At 46.8% G+C, this 18,776-nt stretch overlaps 1 protein-coding gene and 1 pseudogene across 1 annotated transcript; one reads left to right on the plus strand and one right to left on the minus strand.

The window, feature by feature from the left end:
- Positions 1-1,219: 1,219 nt before the first annotated feature.
- On the plus strand, positions 1,220-2,814 carry LOC147973957 (uncharacterized; annotated as a pseudogene).
- A 4,056-nt stretch (positions 2,815-6,870) lies between these two features.
- On the minus strand, positions 6,871-7,631 carry LOC147973958 (uncharacterized). The gene is made up of 2 exons (XM_087525142.1): positions 7,196-7,631; positions 6,871-6,917 (listed from the first exon to the last, which is right to left on the minus strand). Exons 1-2 carry the CDS (start codon positions 7,629-7,631, stop codon positions 6,871-6,873), a joined length of 483 nt encoding a protein of 160 aa, XP_087381268.1.
- Between the last annotated feature and the right edge of the window lie 11,145 nt (positions 7,632-18,776).

Raw genomic sequence — 18,776 nt, forward strand, 5'->3', positions numbered from 1 at the left:
TGCCTTTTCAGTTTTCAAGAAAGCACGGTTGTGCTTCACCCTGAAGCACAAATTATAATTTTCACTTTCCCTCAAAACACAAAAGCACAATTGTGTTTTTCACTTTTCAAGAAGCACAACTGTGCTTTTCCATGGAGCATAATTGTACTTTTTTGTTTCAAGAAGCACAACTGTGTTTTTTCAGATGAGAAAAACATTTTTTACGTAGAAACATAGGAAAACCAAGCTAAATCTGAACGAACCCAGAAATAAACCTCGAAAACATGTGGCTTCGGCTGCGCGCACCTCCGCCCGTCCCACGCCTCCACTGTGATCCCTTCGCAGGAGGTACCCATTTGTTTAGGTGCTTCCACGTTTTGGTGATCCGCATTGAAGATTTTTTTTAGAAGTTTGCTAAGCTTTATTGATCAATGTTTGTTGGGATACATGATAGGTCTAGCGGAAAACCAAGCCACGAGTGGCCAGCCTGATCTAGCGATAGTGCAAAACTTAGCAAGACTATGAGTCAACAACTCTTAAAATTCGTAATTCCAAACTTAGCAAGATTATGAGGGGGTTGACTTGTATGAGATCCGCATCGAAGATGCTCTTAGCACTTTGGAAAAATAATACTACTCTGTCCCATAATGTAAGTCATCTTTCAATGTAAAATACATTAAAAACGTCTTACATTATGGGATAGAGAGAATACTAATTAAAGCTATACATGGTCATTTTATTGAGAAATGGCTCGGAGTTTTTTTTTTTTTGAGTCTAGGCTCGGAGCTTCTAAGGCCGTGTTAAATTTTAACCTCTTACAGGCCCGGCCCGGCCCATTCTTATCTCCCTTTCACTTGGACCAATCACCAGACATCTTAGACTAACCCTAATCAATCTGACGCGAGGGAGTTCCACGGCACGAGACAGGGTGGTGGCCGCCCTGCGCGCATCTACTAGAGCATCTTCAACGTCCGCGCCAAACAACGCGTGCACGGTAAACCTAGCTTTTAGCGTGCGCGGGACGTTTTGCCGTGCTCCAGCGGCGGCGGGAAACACGCGCGGGAACCATTTGCGCGTGCGCGTGAAAAGGCGCCAGCTCGCGCGCCATTTTTTGTGCACCGCTTCCGGCGCGCCTATAAAGTGCGGCGCGCGCCACGCGCCTTCTCCACGCCTCCTCTTCTCCTCTTTCTCTCCCTTTTTGCCACGCGCCGCTCCAGCGCCCCGCCACCGACGCGCCGCTATGCCGCCGCGTCGCCGAGGAGCGTCCGGCTACCGCGGCGTCCGCCTGCGCCCCAACGGCGGCTACTACTCGGAGATACGCTCCGACGATCTCCGGCTCGGCCTCAGCACCTACGGGACGGCGCACGAGGCCGCCCGCGCGTACGACGCGGCGGCGTGGCGCCTAGGCCGGCCGCGCGGCCAGATGAACTTCCAAGATGTGTACACGCTCCAGCAGGCGCTCGACGTCGCCCCGCCGCCTCGTCTGAACACGGCGCAAGACCGTGCGGAGCACGCCGAGCGGCAGCGCCGCCTCCTCGTCGCCCACGAGGACGAGCGGGTCATGGCGGAGTGGCGCCGGCGCCACCCGGAGGACGTCGCCTACGAGCAGGTCTACTGGGCAAGGCGCCGCGAGGAGGACACACGAAGGCGCCGCGAGGAGCAGTTGGACAGGCGTTGGCGGAAGGCGTTGGCGAATGCACAGTCCGATCTCGTTGCAGCAGGTGGGCAGTCGTTCTTCACGCCGAACGATGATCGGTGGCTGGACATCTGGCTAGATACCTCGGACGACACCGCCGAAGATGATAATGGTGATGATGATAGCGACTTAGAGTAGTTTTTTTATGCAATCTATCTCGTTTTTTATCGTTTGTCGTTTATTATTATGCAATCTATGTTTTCGATGTAAAATACCTTTGTATCATTTAAAATCTATGTAATCTATCTAGTTTTATGCTTACAATGCCTATATTTCTAGTTTGTAGAATGAGCGTGCGCGCTGCATTTTTTGCGCGCTGCTGGAACGGCACGCGTGCGCTGCATTTTAACGCGGCTGCTGAAGCGGTCGCTGCGTGCCGCGCCAAACCAGGCGATGTGCACGCGCTAAAGCTGTTTTTTGCGCATACCGCGTTCGGCGCCTGTTAGAGATGCTCTAAGGCTGCCGGCGACTGCAAAGACGTGGGGGAGCGGGACGACTTCGGTTCGCCTTCCCGCTCTACGACAGTCTCTCCGCCCTTCTCGACGGGTGCGGAACACCTGATCGACCGATGCCGAGGCAGCCCGCTCCGATGCCAGAGCGTGCTCTGGACGGCCGCGCGCGTTTCCTTCGTCGACCACGAAGTAAGTCATGACCTCTGGTTGAATTTGTTCATAGCATCGGCCATCCTGCCATTCCACTATGACAGCTGCCATCCTTTTGCACGATGGCTGATGCTATGAATAAATTCCACCAGATGGCTGTGCATGCCCGATTGAAATAATATGTCTCCTTTTACCGGAAATCAGTTTGAAGCAGGGAGTAGCTCATCCCAGTCACCCAGTCGAGTTTTTCTTTCTATCATTGGACTGGTAGACTCTTTTCGCCGAATGGTCAGGATGGATGTTGATATGGATGAATTCCCCGGGATGACTACCAAACGAAGCAGTTCCCGTTATTGTACTTATATATACTCATTTTTATTTTAATATATGCCTTACTCTTAACTATATTAGTTATCTACAAAAGGATAGCCAGAATCTAGACCTAATTACCTCTGCTTTGTTTTTGCAGTTCTAGGCTGCATACGTGGTACCAAGGACCATGGTCTGGACTCTGGAGTGTGGACAGTGCAAAGGTAATGAAGAGGGAGGGCCGGTTGAACGAGTAATGCAACTTTTTTCATGCGATTCAAAACTTCCGCGGTGTTTAAGGTGTTTGTACGGTGTCCTACAACATGGTTCATATGTATTGGTTGTCTTTTAGGTCCAGTTTGCTGTGGCAATTTCTGCTAGAATTGTTTTCTTTTTTGCCTAAATTTTTTGCTAGAACTTGTTGCAGCTAACCTGGGGTCATCTGTGCTTCTTAGTTTTGTAAGCATATAGTTTAGAAGGTCAGAAAGCTCGGTCATGTATGAAATCTGTACGGTTCTGCACTGAAAAATTAAGGGGCTTTTCCACCAATGGTATTGTGGTGGTCATCTTAGCACACCTCAAAGTTATTGAGGGCCCGATCTTATAGGACATGTTAATTTCCAAACATAAAAAAGCTTGTGTCAGATATGTTCTTGTGAAATTATCGGGAGTTGCAGTAAGTGCAGTCCTGAAGAGTGTTATTTGAGCCCCCTTCATTTCTCCCGGGTAATAATATCTGCACAACAAGCTCTTCTATGCTATATGATAAAAAAACTTTAGTGTCTATCGTATTTGCTTGAGTTGCATATAAACTGTTTTCCTGTTAGCTAAATCGTTGATGATAGCTGTAAGATCATGTTTCTGACATTTGGTGCATTTTAACATCTTATAAATGTTCATTCACTCTGTAAAAGAAAGGGTGATGGCCTTCTAAATTAGCTCAGAAAGGGAACAACATATTCCAATTTCTTGCCAGTTATTCTAATTTTGTATAAAGATCTTGTACCTGGAAGCAGAGGGTATGATTTTCAGTTGAACAATTTCATATATCGTACAAAGATGTTGATTTCTCTTAACCGAATTTATTACAATTGTCATTCGCAAAAAAAAAGAATTCTTGTATTTGGTATCCATGGGATCATCTTTGGTTCCAATCCAGGGGCACATCAGGTACATTTCTCACTTCTTTTGTGCATGCTATTTTCTACTGCTATTTGTTCAAATGCTTCCAAATTTGAATGCAGTAAACAAGATCTGGTTAGCAAATATGTACCTATATATTTTGAAAAGCATCATGGATCCCTTTTTATGTAAAAAAATTGTGGCTTGATCACCTCATGAGAGATATTGAATAAACCAAAAGGTTTGCATGTAGTATGCTCTTCTTTTGCATACAAATTATTGACATATACACTTATTTTACAAGATTGCACTTCCTTGTTTTGCATATTTGCCGAGCACAAAGAAATTGCATAAGTTTCCACTGGAGAAAAATATAAGTACATTACTTCAACAAATCAGTAATGCTATGAAGCCACCACTGACATGCTTTTAGAAAGGCAAGAAGAAATCCTAACACACCATGCAGAACTATTCAAAATTAAACAATTTAATGGAAACAAGCAAGCTAGCACACTAACAGAAGCGTGCAAAGCTATCCTTGAAAATGGGTGCACACAAGACGCCAATGCTCTATGATTTAAATGAACGCCGCGCCTCCCGGGGTGCAACGGACGGCTTGGTTAGGCCAGTATGCGTGCATGTGCCCATAGCACAGTGATGAACTTGCTGCCGTGTGCGAGTGCCTCCTTGGTGGGCCTTCACATGCAATGTACACTATGAGTTCCGTAAAGGTCGGCCAGAAGCTCCCACACAAACTCACCTGTGCCATTCTCTTTGGCCTTTTCGATCAGTGCATCCATTGTCGCCGCCTCTTGCTGCCAGTTGCCGATCTCTCATCTCTATTAGCCTCTTGTACCTGGTTCCTCGCAGTGATAGGTGGTACCACCAACACCCACCAAGCTCATCCTTCAACTCCTTCAAGTCCTTGTAAGCATGCTATGTCCCATCATCGTGTTCAGGCAGCAGCTCTGGGGGAAAGGCCACCAAGTAAGCGCAGTACTTGGACAATGTAGTCGCCACCTTGTGTGCGATGAGGCCCCATACTTTCTCCTTTTGCGGGTACATCACCTCCAACAGGTTAGTGGCGATGTGACAGGTGAGGATGAACTCCGCGGCGACCTTGCTCTCAAACACCAACGAGAGCAGAGGGAGGTACAGCCCGTGGTGTGGACCAACCAGTATTGAGAGGGTCAATGCGGCCATCAATGTCATAGCCATCCATGTGAGCCATCATGTATTCCACGATGAACTTCTTTACTTCCTTGGGCATTGCCTTGGTAGGCATTGTGAACGATGAAAGTGGGCAACAGCATTTTTTGGATAAATTACGAAAGACAGGACTTGAACTCAAGACCTTAGGCTCTGTTATCATGTTAAGCTGCATGCACTAGCCAGCTATATCTAAAGTCCAAACTGATGAAAAGGGCTACGCAATCCACCAACAAGGGTGGCTTAGCTTAGTTTGCACCCATAGGACGAGCCTACTTATGATGCAGCTTTCACGCCAGTGGCGCTTGGCGGTTTACTCACAGAGTAGTGACACAGCGAGCCAGTTGGACAGGATGAAGACAAGGAACTCCCACTTGCTCATCCTGTCCAACTCATGTTGATAATTACTTACCACTTATAAATTGATAATACTCTTTATTTAATCTCTTGCAGTAGTTGGGCTGGTAGTTGCATAGATGATCTACTACTCTTATAGTGCGTTCAAGAGCAGCAATCTCCTCTGCCATCGCAAACTGTTATTCAGGATGAACAACAGCCTGACAATAAGAAGTCGGCTAAAGAACAGCAGCACCAGCGGTGGGAAATCCAAAGCGATCAACAGGCGGACGAGGACGAGAACGCAAACCATAAGTAGGCTGAGAGGAAGATGACGACTCATCCAATAAGGCATCCACAGGTCGTGAACGACGAGTGTAATGCTGAGGAAAAGATGGAACAATAGGAGGAGGAATCGCCAAGGTAGAATCGGGGGGTGGCGATGAAGAAGTCACCGGAGATGAAGGTGTAGAATCCGGTGACATGCTAGGCGAGGAGACCGGAGAAGATGGTGGCTGCAAATCGACTAGAGGTGGAGAAGCAGAGGGAGTGGAACGAATAGGCACAGGCGCGACGGGGGTGATAGGTGAGTCAGGAAAAGTGAGGAAAGAGATATCCTCCACTGAAAAAATTAAGGAAGATGGGCGTGGGTAGAAGGGACGAGACTCATCAAAAGTCACGTCTCGAGAGATACGCATCCGACGACCGTTAGGATCCCAACAACGATAGCCCTTATGCTCATCACTGTAGCCTAAGAAGACACACTCAACAGACTGAGCGGTCAGTTTGGTGCGTTCGCGAGGGGCAAGAAGAACATAACAAACACAACTAAACAAGGGAAGCATCGAATAATCGGGAGAACGATCAAAAAGACGCTCGAAAGGAACACCACCCTGTAGAGCAGCGGAAGGCTGTATATTGATAAGATAGGTGGAGGTGGAGACGGCCTCAGCCCAAAAATGAGGCGGGAGAGAGGCAGCAATCATCAATGCACGAGCCGTCTCAATAAGATGTCGATGCTTTCGCTCAGCCACACCATTCTGAGCATGAGCACCAGGACAAGAGAATTGAGAGAGAGTTCCTTGCTCAGCAAGAACACCACACAACATCTTAGAGATATACTCGCCAGCGGAGTCAGCACGAAAAACACAAATGGGTGAAGAGAACTGAGTATGAACCATGGCAGCAAAACGCTTATAAATAGACAACACCTCACTACGAGAAGTCATGAAATAAAGCCATGTGTAACGAGAGAAATCATCTATGAAAATAATATAGTATTTATAACCACCTTTCGAAGCGAAAGGAGCCGGACCCCATACATCATAATGGACTAAATCGAAAGGACGCTTAGACACTGACTCACTATGTGAATATGGTAACTGAATCTGCTTGCCAAGACGACAACCTTGACACTTTAAAGAGACATCTCCTGAGACAGACCCCAGAAGACCTCGAAGAACTAAAGACGACAACCGAGAATGACACAGATGACCAAGTCGATGATGCCACTGCTTGAAGGAACCAGTAACGGAGGCGACTAAAGCGAAGGAACTGGCGATGGTGGTGGCAGCGGAAGGAACATGAAGCTAGTCCAACTCCCAAAGACCCTGAGAATCACGGCGGCGAGGGCCAGCCCCATCCAGAGTGTGCGTGCGACGGTCCTGGACAGAACAAGAGTCAACGTCAAGGATGACGCGACAACCAGAATCGGTAAGTTGACCAGCAGAAAACAGATTCATGGTAAGTCGAGGAACATGATCAACATCAGGAACAGAATAAGAAGGAATGGTAAGATTGCCCCTACTAGCAACAGAAAGTGGAGTACCATCAGCAGTGAAGACATGAACAGGAGAATCCAGCAATCGAAGAGAGGACAAAGTGGAAGAATGAGAAGACATATGAAAAGAAGCTCCAAAGTCCAGAACCCATGGGGATGTACCTGACTGTGTAGAGGGCGGTTGCTCAGTGCGGGAAGCATCAGTCACAGAACCAGCAGTACCTGTCGAGGAAGAACCTGAAGCTGTGAGCAGACGCTTAAGTCTCAGAATATCCTGCTCAGTCAAAGCAATGGCTGAAGCTGTCGAGGTAGATGACGAAGTCCCTGAAGAGGATGATTGCGCCTTGCGCAGGTGTTTCCTCTTCATGTAGCACTGGGACTCAATATGACCATCATTGTTGCAGTAATCGCAATGTGGACGGGGGCGACCTGAGCCTCCAGAAGGAGTGGGCAAGAGCGGCGGAGCACTCGAGCGTGAAGGGGTCGGTGCAACAGGTGGCGTGGAAGAAGACCGAGTAGAGAGCACAGAGGGAACCTCCAGCAAACCAGCGCCACGTAAGCGAGTCTCCTCAGCACGAATCTCAGAAAGCGCCTCCATGAGAGAAATATGGCCATGAGCAAACAACTGAGCACGCCGGGGCTCAAACTCCTTACGGAGCCGAGACAGGAACTCGTAGACGTGATGAAACTCCAAATTGGCCTGGACAGCCTGGCAACAAGGGCAAGTACGACAACCAGCACTGCGGAGAGAATCAAGCTGGCGCCAGATAGCAGAACTCTGTGCATAGAAGTCATCAACAGTAGAGTCACCCTGCTGAAGAGCATGCTCCTGACGGACCACAGAAAGGTATAAGGCATCACCAGAGGGCTGATAGCGCTGACGAAGACAGGTCCACATCTCAAAGACAGTAGGAAGACCCAGAAACTCAGAAGCAAACTAAGGCAGAACACTAGCAGTGAGAACAGCTGCAGCACGAGCATCATCATCAAGCCACTGGGTGTAAACAGACAGAGCACCATGATACGTCTGAAGAGCCTCCTCATAAGCCAAAACCCTCTCATCATAAGTACGAGCAGCAACCTCATCAGCAAGCTTAGCCGCATCCTTAGCGGCCTGATTAGCATCCGTAGGAAGAACCAGCGGAGTCGGCGGAGTAGGGGCCACCGGAGGAACTGGACGTGGCGGACAGCAGACCTCGCCAGAAAGAACACCCCAGAGACGGATGCCACGCATGTGAATGCGCATGAAGCCAGTGAACTCGGTGTAGTTAGTACCATCAAAGATCACCGGACAGCGAGGGACAGCAACATAGCCCGATGCAGCAGACAATTTTTTTTGGTGAGATCCGAAATCAGCCTTCAATTGGGAATGAGACGGGATCGTTGCAGCAGCCGGACGAGGACCCGTGGGGGCTGGGCCGGCTGGGAAGCGAGGCCGGCTGGAAGTCCGGGGCTGGCGTGCGGGAGTCCAGCCCGATCGGATCCCGGCGGGAGCCTGCGAGATCGAGGCTGCGGGGGGCGGGCGTGCGGGAGTCTGTCTTCGCTGCCGATCCAATCGGGAGATAAAGGGGGGGCTTCGATCCGATCTCGAGAGGAAAACGAGCAGGCGGCTTCGACCTGATCTCGAGTAGAAGTCGGGCAAGAGCGATCAGCCGTGGGAACCAGCAGCAGGAGCGGACGTGGGAAACCGGCGGCGGAGAGAGAAGCAGCCGCGGCGTCACGGAAGGATCAATCACACGAGTTGCCGCGTGTAAAAATATTGACCTAGCTCTAATACCATGTTAGGAATAAGTAACTTGTATTCCCATGAGGCCATAGGCCGATATATATACATGTACATGTGTGGAACATATGCAGGAAACTCCTTATACAATGGGATAAACACAAAGGGGTACATGACTTATATTATAACTCTAACAGATAATTACTTACCACTTATAAATTGATAATAGTCTTTATTTAATCTCTTGCAGTAGTTGGGCTGGTAGTTGCATAGATGATCTACTACCCTTACAAGTAATTTACAAGACGGTATGTATTGTATCCACCATATCAACTACCGTGACGTCTCATTAGAAATCGACGCAGCAATCGCCATGGTTGTTGCAGTAGCATCTCTCACGAGTCCAACCTAATTTGCCGCATATATCTGCACAATTATGACTTGAGCAGCCACAACCTTGGTACACTCCGTTGTTCTGTTCAAACCTGTGCAATAGCCACAACCCATAGTAGTTAATAATACACAATATTAGTTGTGTTTACTTGTGTACCCAAAAGTGTGTGTGAATACTAAACATGAGTACAAATTATATAGCTCAAGAAATATATATACCTATATTCGTCCCAGCTGCATGACACGAGAAGGAAGTGGCGCATATGACAATAAGAGCTAGCAGAACATAGACCTCACATTGTTCTTCATAAGCGCCATTAGCATAAGCAGTGGTTGGGTATTATTTCCACCTATTGTTGTTTTTCTAGGCGATATGTATCTGTGCAGCTATATTCCTCTTCCTAGTGTTTACATAGTGTCACAAAAGGTATGCCCGTATTATTCATGGTGTACAAATATATAGCTGGAATTAATTATTATCCCTACAAAAATTTTGTGTTTATAAATAACCCCATATATAACACATATTTCCATATAAGATATTGTACATTTTCTGGATAACATGTCAAGAATTAAAATATAATAACTGGATACCATTTGAGACCTGAATTGATTAGTTCACTGAAACATGAGCGACTCACCTCCTAAGATATAAATTTGGATGGCATGGTATTGATGATTTCTACAACTTGGATGACATTTGACTATCTGTTTTTGTTGAGTTTGTGTGAATCAGGCTACATCTAGATTTTTATTGTACTAGTGTGGATATGACACGGTTACTGTCAGAGTCAGACATGTTGTATCCTTGGCCCCTTATATAAGTAGGGAACCACACGATGTAAGCCATGACGACTATATAGCGACAGGTACGCATGGGAAGCCGACGGTTGGTGTTGCAGTATCAAAGGGCAGGGGCGTCCATAATCATTGCCCGGGGAGTAGGCGAGTTTGTCGTACCTTGTTAGAATATCTAAGTGTCGTCTTCATGGTGTGATGCTATATCGACCGTGTGCCTCAAATTATCTAAAAGGTTAATTCCTTGTGCATACTTGATTGAGCTCAACCCGATGGGATGAGCTGGCAGTCAGGTTGGAGCAGGGAGCCAGTTAACTGGTTGAATTTTTCCACAACATCATCCATCCAACCATTTAGCTGTGGCAGCTTCTGCCTTTTCCCACGTTGTTTAAGATGGCTGGTGCTATGGATAAACTCAACCTGATGGTTGTGCACACCCAAATGAAAGAATAAGCTTTGCTTAAAGTTAAGTGAGCTGTCAGTCAGTTTGAAGCAGGGAGTCGTTCATCTTGGTCACCTGTTTGAGTTTTCCTATATCATCGTACGACCTGCCTTTCTACCATGATACTCTTTTTGCAGAATGGGTAGGATGGATGTTGCTGTGGCCTGATGATGAATTCCACCGGATGAATCATATCCGACCACTACGGGTTGCAGTTCCTTTTAGCTTACTGATTCATGGTTATTGTACTCATGCTGACTCTAGTTTTAATCTGCCTTACTCTAACCGAATACTCTGTTATCTAGAAAAAGATAGTTGAAACCTAGACCTAATTAACTCTTGTTCCTGTAGTTCTATCATACATACATTATCCTCTTGTGAATATTTAGCTGCATACTCTAGTTTGGTGCATTGCAACCTCTTGTGAATGTTTGGCATGTACCTCTTAGATAACAGAATATTCACTCCTTTTTCATTTTTCTGTGATAACCTTCTAAATTATTACAGAAAGGGAACAAGGTATTCTTATTACTTGCCAGTTATTGTAATTTGGTCAAAAGATGTATCTGTACCTGGAATATGAGGGTATGATTTTCAGTTGAACAATTTCATATTCCACATGGTACATGTTAATTTCCGTGATTTGATTTCTTATATTTGACCTCCACAAGTTCATTTTCGTTCCAATCCTGGGGCACATCAGGTACATTTCATATACCACATCAGTTTATTCTGTGCATGTTATTTTTCTCTTGCTGTTTGTTCAATTGCTTCCAAATTTGAATGGTGTAAACAAGGTCCAGTTAGCTCTCGCTTTAGGAGTGATTTTTCTCTTTTATCTCATAGGGTGAAGGCTGAACCTAAGCCCTTCATCACTCCTGCCGTAGCCCAGGACGATGCCTCATCTTTGATCCTGCCAACAGTGCAGCAATGGAAGCGCGGACATTCTTGAAGACACACTCATTCCGGTGCTTCCAGATCATCCAGGGCACGAGCAGGGTGGCAGATGCCATTGCCCGGCGTTGCAGCGGTGGCATGCCCTGAGTCAGGTACATGGAATGACACTCCTAGCCAAGTTAGCACCTCATGCCAGGCCTGGCGGGCAAAGGTGCCATCCAGCAGGAGGTGGCGCATAGTTTCTGGGGCTTGCGAGCGAGCCGGTTGGTGTTCCAGCAACTATCCTGGGTGGCCAGCCAGTGGAAAAACTTGACCCGCAGTGGTTCCTAGCTTTTCCAGATGAGCTTCTAGGAGTGGCAAATAGTTGATCCATGGAAGGTTGCTAGGTAGTAGGACTTTGCTGAGTAGGTGCCATTGGCTGTCCACTTCCAGAGCAATTGGTCTGGCTCATTGGTGAAAGCTTGAGAAAGATAGATGATTTGCTGCACAGTTTTCTCATTGACATCACGGGTATAAATACATGTACAAGGGCTGCATGGATCAGCTAACCACCGAGCTAATCTAGGGAGAAAGGATAAATGGATAGCTATCCTATACATGCGCTAACAAACCGGCTGCCATGGCAGCGTATAGCACGGGCAGTTTCAACACCCCCCGCAGTCGAAGCGGCGCCGTCGGTGATGCAGAGACTGGACCGAAAATCCGTGAAGACAGACGGTGGTAGCCCCTTAGTCATCATGTCGGCGAATTGCTGCGAGGTGGGCACATGAAGAACCCGAACGTGGCCGAGCGCAACTTTCTCTCGTACAAAATGGATGTCAAGTTCGATGTGTTTCGTCCGGCGATGATGCACCGGGTTGGCAGACATGTAGACCGCGGAGACGTTGTCGCAGTACACTACCGTGGCACGGCTGACGGTGCAGTGCAGCTCGGCGAGAAGTTGCCGCAACCAGGAGGACTCAGCGACGGTGTTCGCAACAACACGGTACTCAGCCTCAGCGCTCGAGCGCGAGACCGTAGGCTGCCGTTTTGAAGACCATGAGATGAGTGCCGGGCCAAGGTAGAGGCAGTACCCTGAGGTGGAGCGCCGTGTGTCCGGGCAACCCGCTCAGTCGGCGTCGGAGTAGGCGACGAGGTCGAGTGACGGCGATGCAGGCAGCGTGAGGCCGAGGGCTGGCGTGCTGCGAATGTACCGGAGCACCCCTTCACCAAGGCCCAGTGTACGTCACGGGGTGCATGCATATGCAAGCAGACCTGCTGCACCGTGTACGTAAGATCAGGGCGCGTCAATGTAAGGTACTGCAGTGCGCCGACTATGCTGCGGTAGAACGAGCCGTCGGCGGCGAGAGCGCCATCCGTCGAGGACACCTTGCCTTTGGTGTCAACCGGAGTGGAGGCGGGCTTGCAGTTCATCATACCAGCGCGTTCGAGGAGCTCCAACGCATACTTGTGCTGGCAAAGGAAAAAGCCATCAGGGCGCCGAGTCACTTCCACGCCGAGGAAGTAATGCAAAGCGCCTAGGTCCTTCAGCGCGAACTCGCCCTGGAGCCGTGAGATGAGACGGCGAAGGAGCGTGTCACTAGAGGCCGCCAATACGATGTCGTCAACGTATAAAAGGAGATGCGCGGCGTCTCCTCCGTGCTGGTACACGAACAAGGACGCGTCGGATCGCGTCGAGACGAAGCCCAGCTCGACAAGGAAACCAGCGATCCGGTGGTACCACGCCCGCGGCGCCTGTTTGAGGCCATAAAGCGAGCGCGAGAGGAGACATACGTCGTCGGGGCGGCTGGCATCAACAAAGTCGGCTGGCTGCTGGCAGTAGACGCGCTCCGCGAGATGGCCGTGAAGGAATGCATTCGACACATCCAGTTGGTGGACGTGCCAGTTGCGCGACGTGGCGAGCTGTCTAAAACCGCGCACCACCCAACGGGCTTTGTAGCACTCGAGCGTCCCGTCAGGCCGGAGTTTGTGACGGAAGACCCATTTGCCGCTGATCACATTAGCACGCGGGGGTCGGGGGACCAGCTGCCATGTGTGGTTGCGTTGGAGCGCCTCAAACTCCTCACGCATAGCTGCTGACCAGTTGGGATCACGCAGCGCGGCGTGCACGCTCACCGGAAGGGGAGCTGGCGCGGAGGATGAAGTGGTGGCGTTGCACACGTACTGGTCGTCGGGGTAACGCCGGCTCTGGCGATGTACTCCAGCACGAGCGCGTGTGAGGACCCGAGGCCACCCCGGAAGTGGAGCCGTACCGGCGGCACCAGGGGCGGAGCCGGAAAATTTGGCCATTGGGTTCACTCCATGGCTCATTGTGAGAAGTTGGTATTAATATGTGAAGTGTAAAGTCTAATTTTGCATTATGTTACAACAAAATTATGACACCCGAAAACAACATAATGAATAGAAATACAGCATCACATATCACATATTGTGTTGCATTAAAAACTGAATAGTGCAAGAATACCGATTCAATAAAATTATAAAATCACTTGTTTACATATTATGAGTAGTATTAAATAACTTTGTAGCTCCAGGTGTAGCTTCTTATCTTCGTGGAACATTGAAAATGTGACAAGTTAGTTTGATGTTATCTTTGCAAAATAATTTGTAATTTCCTTAAATATCTATACATACAGTTTTTTGGAGCATTCTCAAGAACTACATTCCATATAGCTTCATTTTGGCTTTTTGGAGCCTATCCTCTGCAAAATAATGGGTGACCTTCGTGTGCCTTTATCATTATCTGGATCTGATGACCGAGTTCTCCTTCAATAATACTACTCCATATCCTAGATCAATCAAAGTCCATGGAGAAAAATAAATCAAAAAACTAGGGCAAAAAAATCACTGCTATTAGAATAGATAGAACATCCACAAGAGAGGGGATATGGGCATATGGCGATGTCATCTAACCTCGGTCTGCATGTGCAGGGGGCTGCTTTCCGACGTTATTGTTGGGTGTGAGCGCTGGCGTGCGGCGGCCGAGGCCGAACAGGCGAGAGGTGGAAATTGGAGAAACGAACAGACCTAGGCGTGCCGTGTGCGGCTGCGAGCGTATATACAGGCTGCGTCCGTACTCATTTGCTTTGCTCCTGGGTTTTTGCCTTTTGGGCCCTTTGTTTACCTATCCACGTGACGTGATGTGTAATTTGATGGGGTCAGCCAAGATTTTTTAATGGGTTCATATCACGCAAATAGTACCCACACGGACGTATTAGCTAAAAGTCGTTGGGTTCACTTCAACCCAACGCGTCTACGCTGGCTCCGCCGCTGGGCGGCACTGGAGCTGGCGAAGGCAGTAGTCGAACAAGCTCATCCCATCCTGCGTGAGAGTGTTAAACTCCATGGTGAGCAGTACCTGACGTTGCAGCTGGTTGTCCAGGAAGAGTTAGGTCCATGCCCCCAGCGCGGTGTCGTTGTCGCGGATGACGTGCGAGAGGATCTCGCGGCTCACCGTGCGGTAGAGCCACTTGACGATGGTGGCGTCCACCACGAGCCAGTGATCATCGCCGAGCATGGCGAGCGCGTCGATCAAGCCGTCGACGTGATCGCGGATCCCAAACTCCCGAAAGGTGAGAGAGAAGTAGGTACGCCAGGTAGAGAATGACGGCGTGTGGAGATCAAGGGTGATGGGGACATGGTCCTGGATGTGGAGGTGGCCGAGGGAGGCGGCATTGACGGGCTCAACAGCGGCGAAAGGATTGACGTCGCCGCCGGAGACGGAAGAACGAGGAGAGGCCATGGCCGCGAGGAGACAGCGGAAGCGAAGACGATCAAGGATGAGCGTCTGATACCATGGAAGCTTGAGAAAGATAGATGATTTGCTGCACAGTTTTCTCATTGACATCACGGGTATAAATACATGTACAAGGGCTGCATGGATCAGCTAACCACCGAGCTAGTCTAGGGAGAAAGGATAAATGGATAGCTATCCTATACATGCGCTAACAAACCGGCTGCCATGGCAGCGTATAGCACGGCAGTTTCAACAATTGGAAAGGGTGGTGCGCTACACAGCTTGCCAATGCTGCAGGTATTGGCCGATCTCATGCATGCCAAGGGTGTCGTGTATGCCTTGCAACCAGAAGTTGCTCTGTAGGGCATCGGCGACCGTTCTAATCTTACGACATCTCTTGGAGATGCGTTGGTAGAGCCTCGACATGATCTCACTGATTGATTGGCCGTTAAGCCATCAATCTTCCCAGAATAAAGCAATCGCGCCATTCCCGACAGACATGGTCGTCGAAGGAAAGAAAAGCATGCTCTCCTTGGCCGAGAACTGGAGGTCGATCCCCCACCAGGCGCGCTCAGCGTCAGTTCACAAGAACCAAAGCCAGCGCAGCAGAGCGCAAGCCCGACGTGTTCGAGGTCCTGGACTCCGAGGCCTCCATGTGATATGGGGCGACAGACGTGGCACCAGTTCACATGGTAGTGACCTCCGTTGGCAGCGGCACGTCCAGTCCAACGAATGTGGAAGAAGCCCCTCCAGGCATCTTCTACAGCAGAGATGCCAATTTGGTTGAGCAGGAGGCAGATCGGCTTGGGATGCCCATCGGCATTGATGAGGGATATATTGGTGCCCGATTTGTTTATCGCTTGACAAACACAAACATCACCAACAATTTGATGATACATTTTTCTAACATCCTCTTTTTTTTGTACAGTAGTACCAAAACTAAGTTGATGGTATGCATGTCGAATATGAATATGTTGATAGTAACATCGATCTACTGGATTTTTGTGTAAAGCGATATATGGGTGTTTTTGTCATTAACTGTACTATCACCGGCAACAGTTTCATTTTTCATTTTTATCTTTTATCTTTTTTGTGTACATGTGTTGCTTTTTGTTATTTTGTTTTGTCCAATAGCATGTTAATTTTCCTTTTCTTTTTTATCATTTGTTCTGTTTTGCACAGAAAATCCAAAGAAAGTCCGTCAGTTGCTGAAAATCGGAGAGGGAGGATTCATTGGCATTCGCTTGGGAGAAGGAACGCTCTCAAGGGTTGGATACAAGGCAGATCAAGATGGACGAATGGTGTTCAACAAGGAGTGGGGTGTCTTTGCAGCAACAACCAACTCGCAACCTCAAAGTGTTGCCTTGTTCACATTCCAGATGAGCAATGTCAGCGCGCTTGATGCCATCTGTGTTGTCGACATCTTAAGCTTGGGAGTTTAGTAGGTGGCCAACCTGTGAGTTGGTAGTCATTTTGCCGATTTCTATCGCCCGCGTGTGTGCCATCAATATTTTCAATCTAGTTATTTGAAACTTTCATGGATATGTTATCTGAACTAACTTTTATGTCTTTTTTGTTGGTCTAGGATATTTTCCTTATAGCTTTTGTGTGTCTATGCTACCCAATGGCCGTTGTTGGGGCTTTATTAATATAAATTCAATCTTTCAGCATTTTTAATGTATTTTTTTGTTATATGTTTGTTTTTGTTAGCTACATTTTGTATGCTATACCAAGAAGATTAAGGAGTATATGTTTTTTGTTCAGTTTATGTGTTCTGGTGGTGAGAGAGAAGGGCATAATGATTGCATTTAGTTGTTTTTCTAAGTTTTAAACCATTTAAATTTTTCAAGAAACGACTCATGTACAATAGTTTTCAAAACGCCGTAGTCGAAGAAACATGATCTAATGCATACACATTTTTCTATAATTTCAACAAAATATCATCGAACTTTTACAATATCCATATATCAGTTAACTTTAACAGAATAATACAGAGGTAAAAAAATGCGCAAATAAGAGCACAATAGAAGGTTTTGATTTTTCTCCTTTTGGTTCGGTTAACTTGGTCGCATCTTGCAAAGCAAAGGTATTTTTGTATGTGGTTCTGGGAGTGTTTGACTTCTTTTTTTAGGTGGAGTTTGCATGCACCAAAAGAAGGTGATCCACCAATTTACTTACATTGGACTAGAACCACAAAAAGAGATCACATATTCCGCACACCTTCAGCCTATAAATTGAGGAACTCTCCAACACAATCTGTCCAAGCTTATCTTAGTAGATCAGAGACGAAGGAGGACGCATCCATCTCTTTTATGTCTTTGTAAGTTTGTTCATCCATTTCTTAAAAATGCAATATCAGGAAGAGTAGGGAGTATATGTATAAATTTAGTCATGTGTTGTCGTGGTCAGAACAAGGTCAAAAAATTGCATTTTTAGTTGTTGTTTTTGTGGTGGTCAGAACAAGGTCAGAACTGATATACCACATAGGGAGTATATGTATTTTTTTGTGTTAGGTATGCGTTGTGGTGGTGAGAAACAAGGGACATAATAATTGGATTTTAAGTTGTTTTTTGTAAGTTTTAAAAATGCACAAATAAGAGCACAATCAAAGGTTTTTTTGAAAGTCGCACCCACAACTTTTGGTCCGGGGAACTTGGTCACACATCCATGCAAAGCAAAGATTTCTTTGTATGAGTTTTGACTTCTTTTTTTAGGTGCACTTTGCATGCACAAAAGAAGCTGATCCACATAATTACTCCCATTGAATGAGAACCACAAAAACAAACCACATCTCCTGCACACTCTTCCTTATAAATTGAGCAACCCACCGGCAGAATTTGTCCAAGTTTATCTTAGTAGATCGGAGACGAAGGAGGTGGCACCACCTTTTGTCTCTTTGTAAGTTTGCTCATGCCATTTCTCTTATCTCTCTTCATATTAGTATGATCATGCCATTTTTTAATGTCACTTAATGATGTTTTTATTTACTAATCATGTTTTTCAATTTTTTAGTTGGGTTGCAAGTTTCAAAAACATCCGCAAAAGAATGGCCAATGAATGCTTGGTTTGTAATCAGCCAAAGGGATTCTGCCATAGATCTGACAGAAGAACTAAGAATTTCAAAGCAAATATGGTCCAAGGTTTTCAATATTCAATGGTCGTTGTTTATTTTTTCAGTTTTTTGATATGCTTCTTTCAAAGTTTTTTCTATATCAAAGGAAAATAATCAGGTGGTGCCCTCCTACTTTGAACAAAACTTAAGGACCCACTTGAAAATTTTCATGCAAGCTATAAGCTCTTGTGGCACAAGTTATGATTTTTTTTATAGAGGATCATGACGTCAAGTCACATATTTACGGAGCTTATTTGAAAGCTTTTGTGTGAGCACACCGGATAGAGTTCGGTGATCTTGTTTATTTTGAGCTCGCACAAAAGCTTTCTAATAAGCTCCATAAATATGTGATTTGACGTCATGATCCTCTATAAAAAATCATAACTTGTGCCACGAGAACTGATAGCTTACATGAAAATTTCCATGTGGGTCCTCAAGGTTTGTTTAAAGTAGCAGGACACCACCTGATTATTTTATTTTGATATAAAAAAGTTGAAAAAAGTATATGAAAATCTAAAAAATAAACAATTACCATTGAATGTTGAAAACCTTGGACCATCTTTGCTTTGAAATTCGTAGTTCTTCTATCAGATCTATGGCATAATCCCATTGGCTGTTTACAAACCAATCATTCATTGGCCA

The sequence above is a fragment of the Triticum urartu genome, chromosome 5A (assembly GCF_056163025.1).
Source record: "Triticum urartu cultivar PI428250 chromosome 5A, HENAU_Tu73, whole genome shotgun sequence".
In the NCBI taxonomy this organism is placed as follows: domain Eukaryota; kingdom Viridiplantae; phylum Streptophyta; class Magnoliopsida; order Poales; family Poaceae; genus Triticum; species Triticum urartu.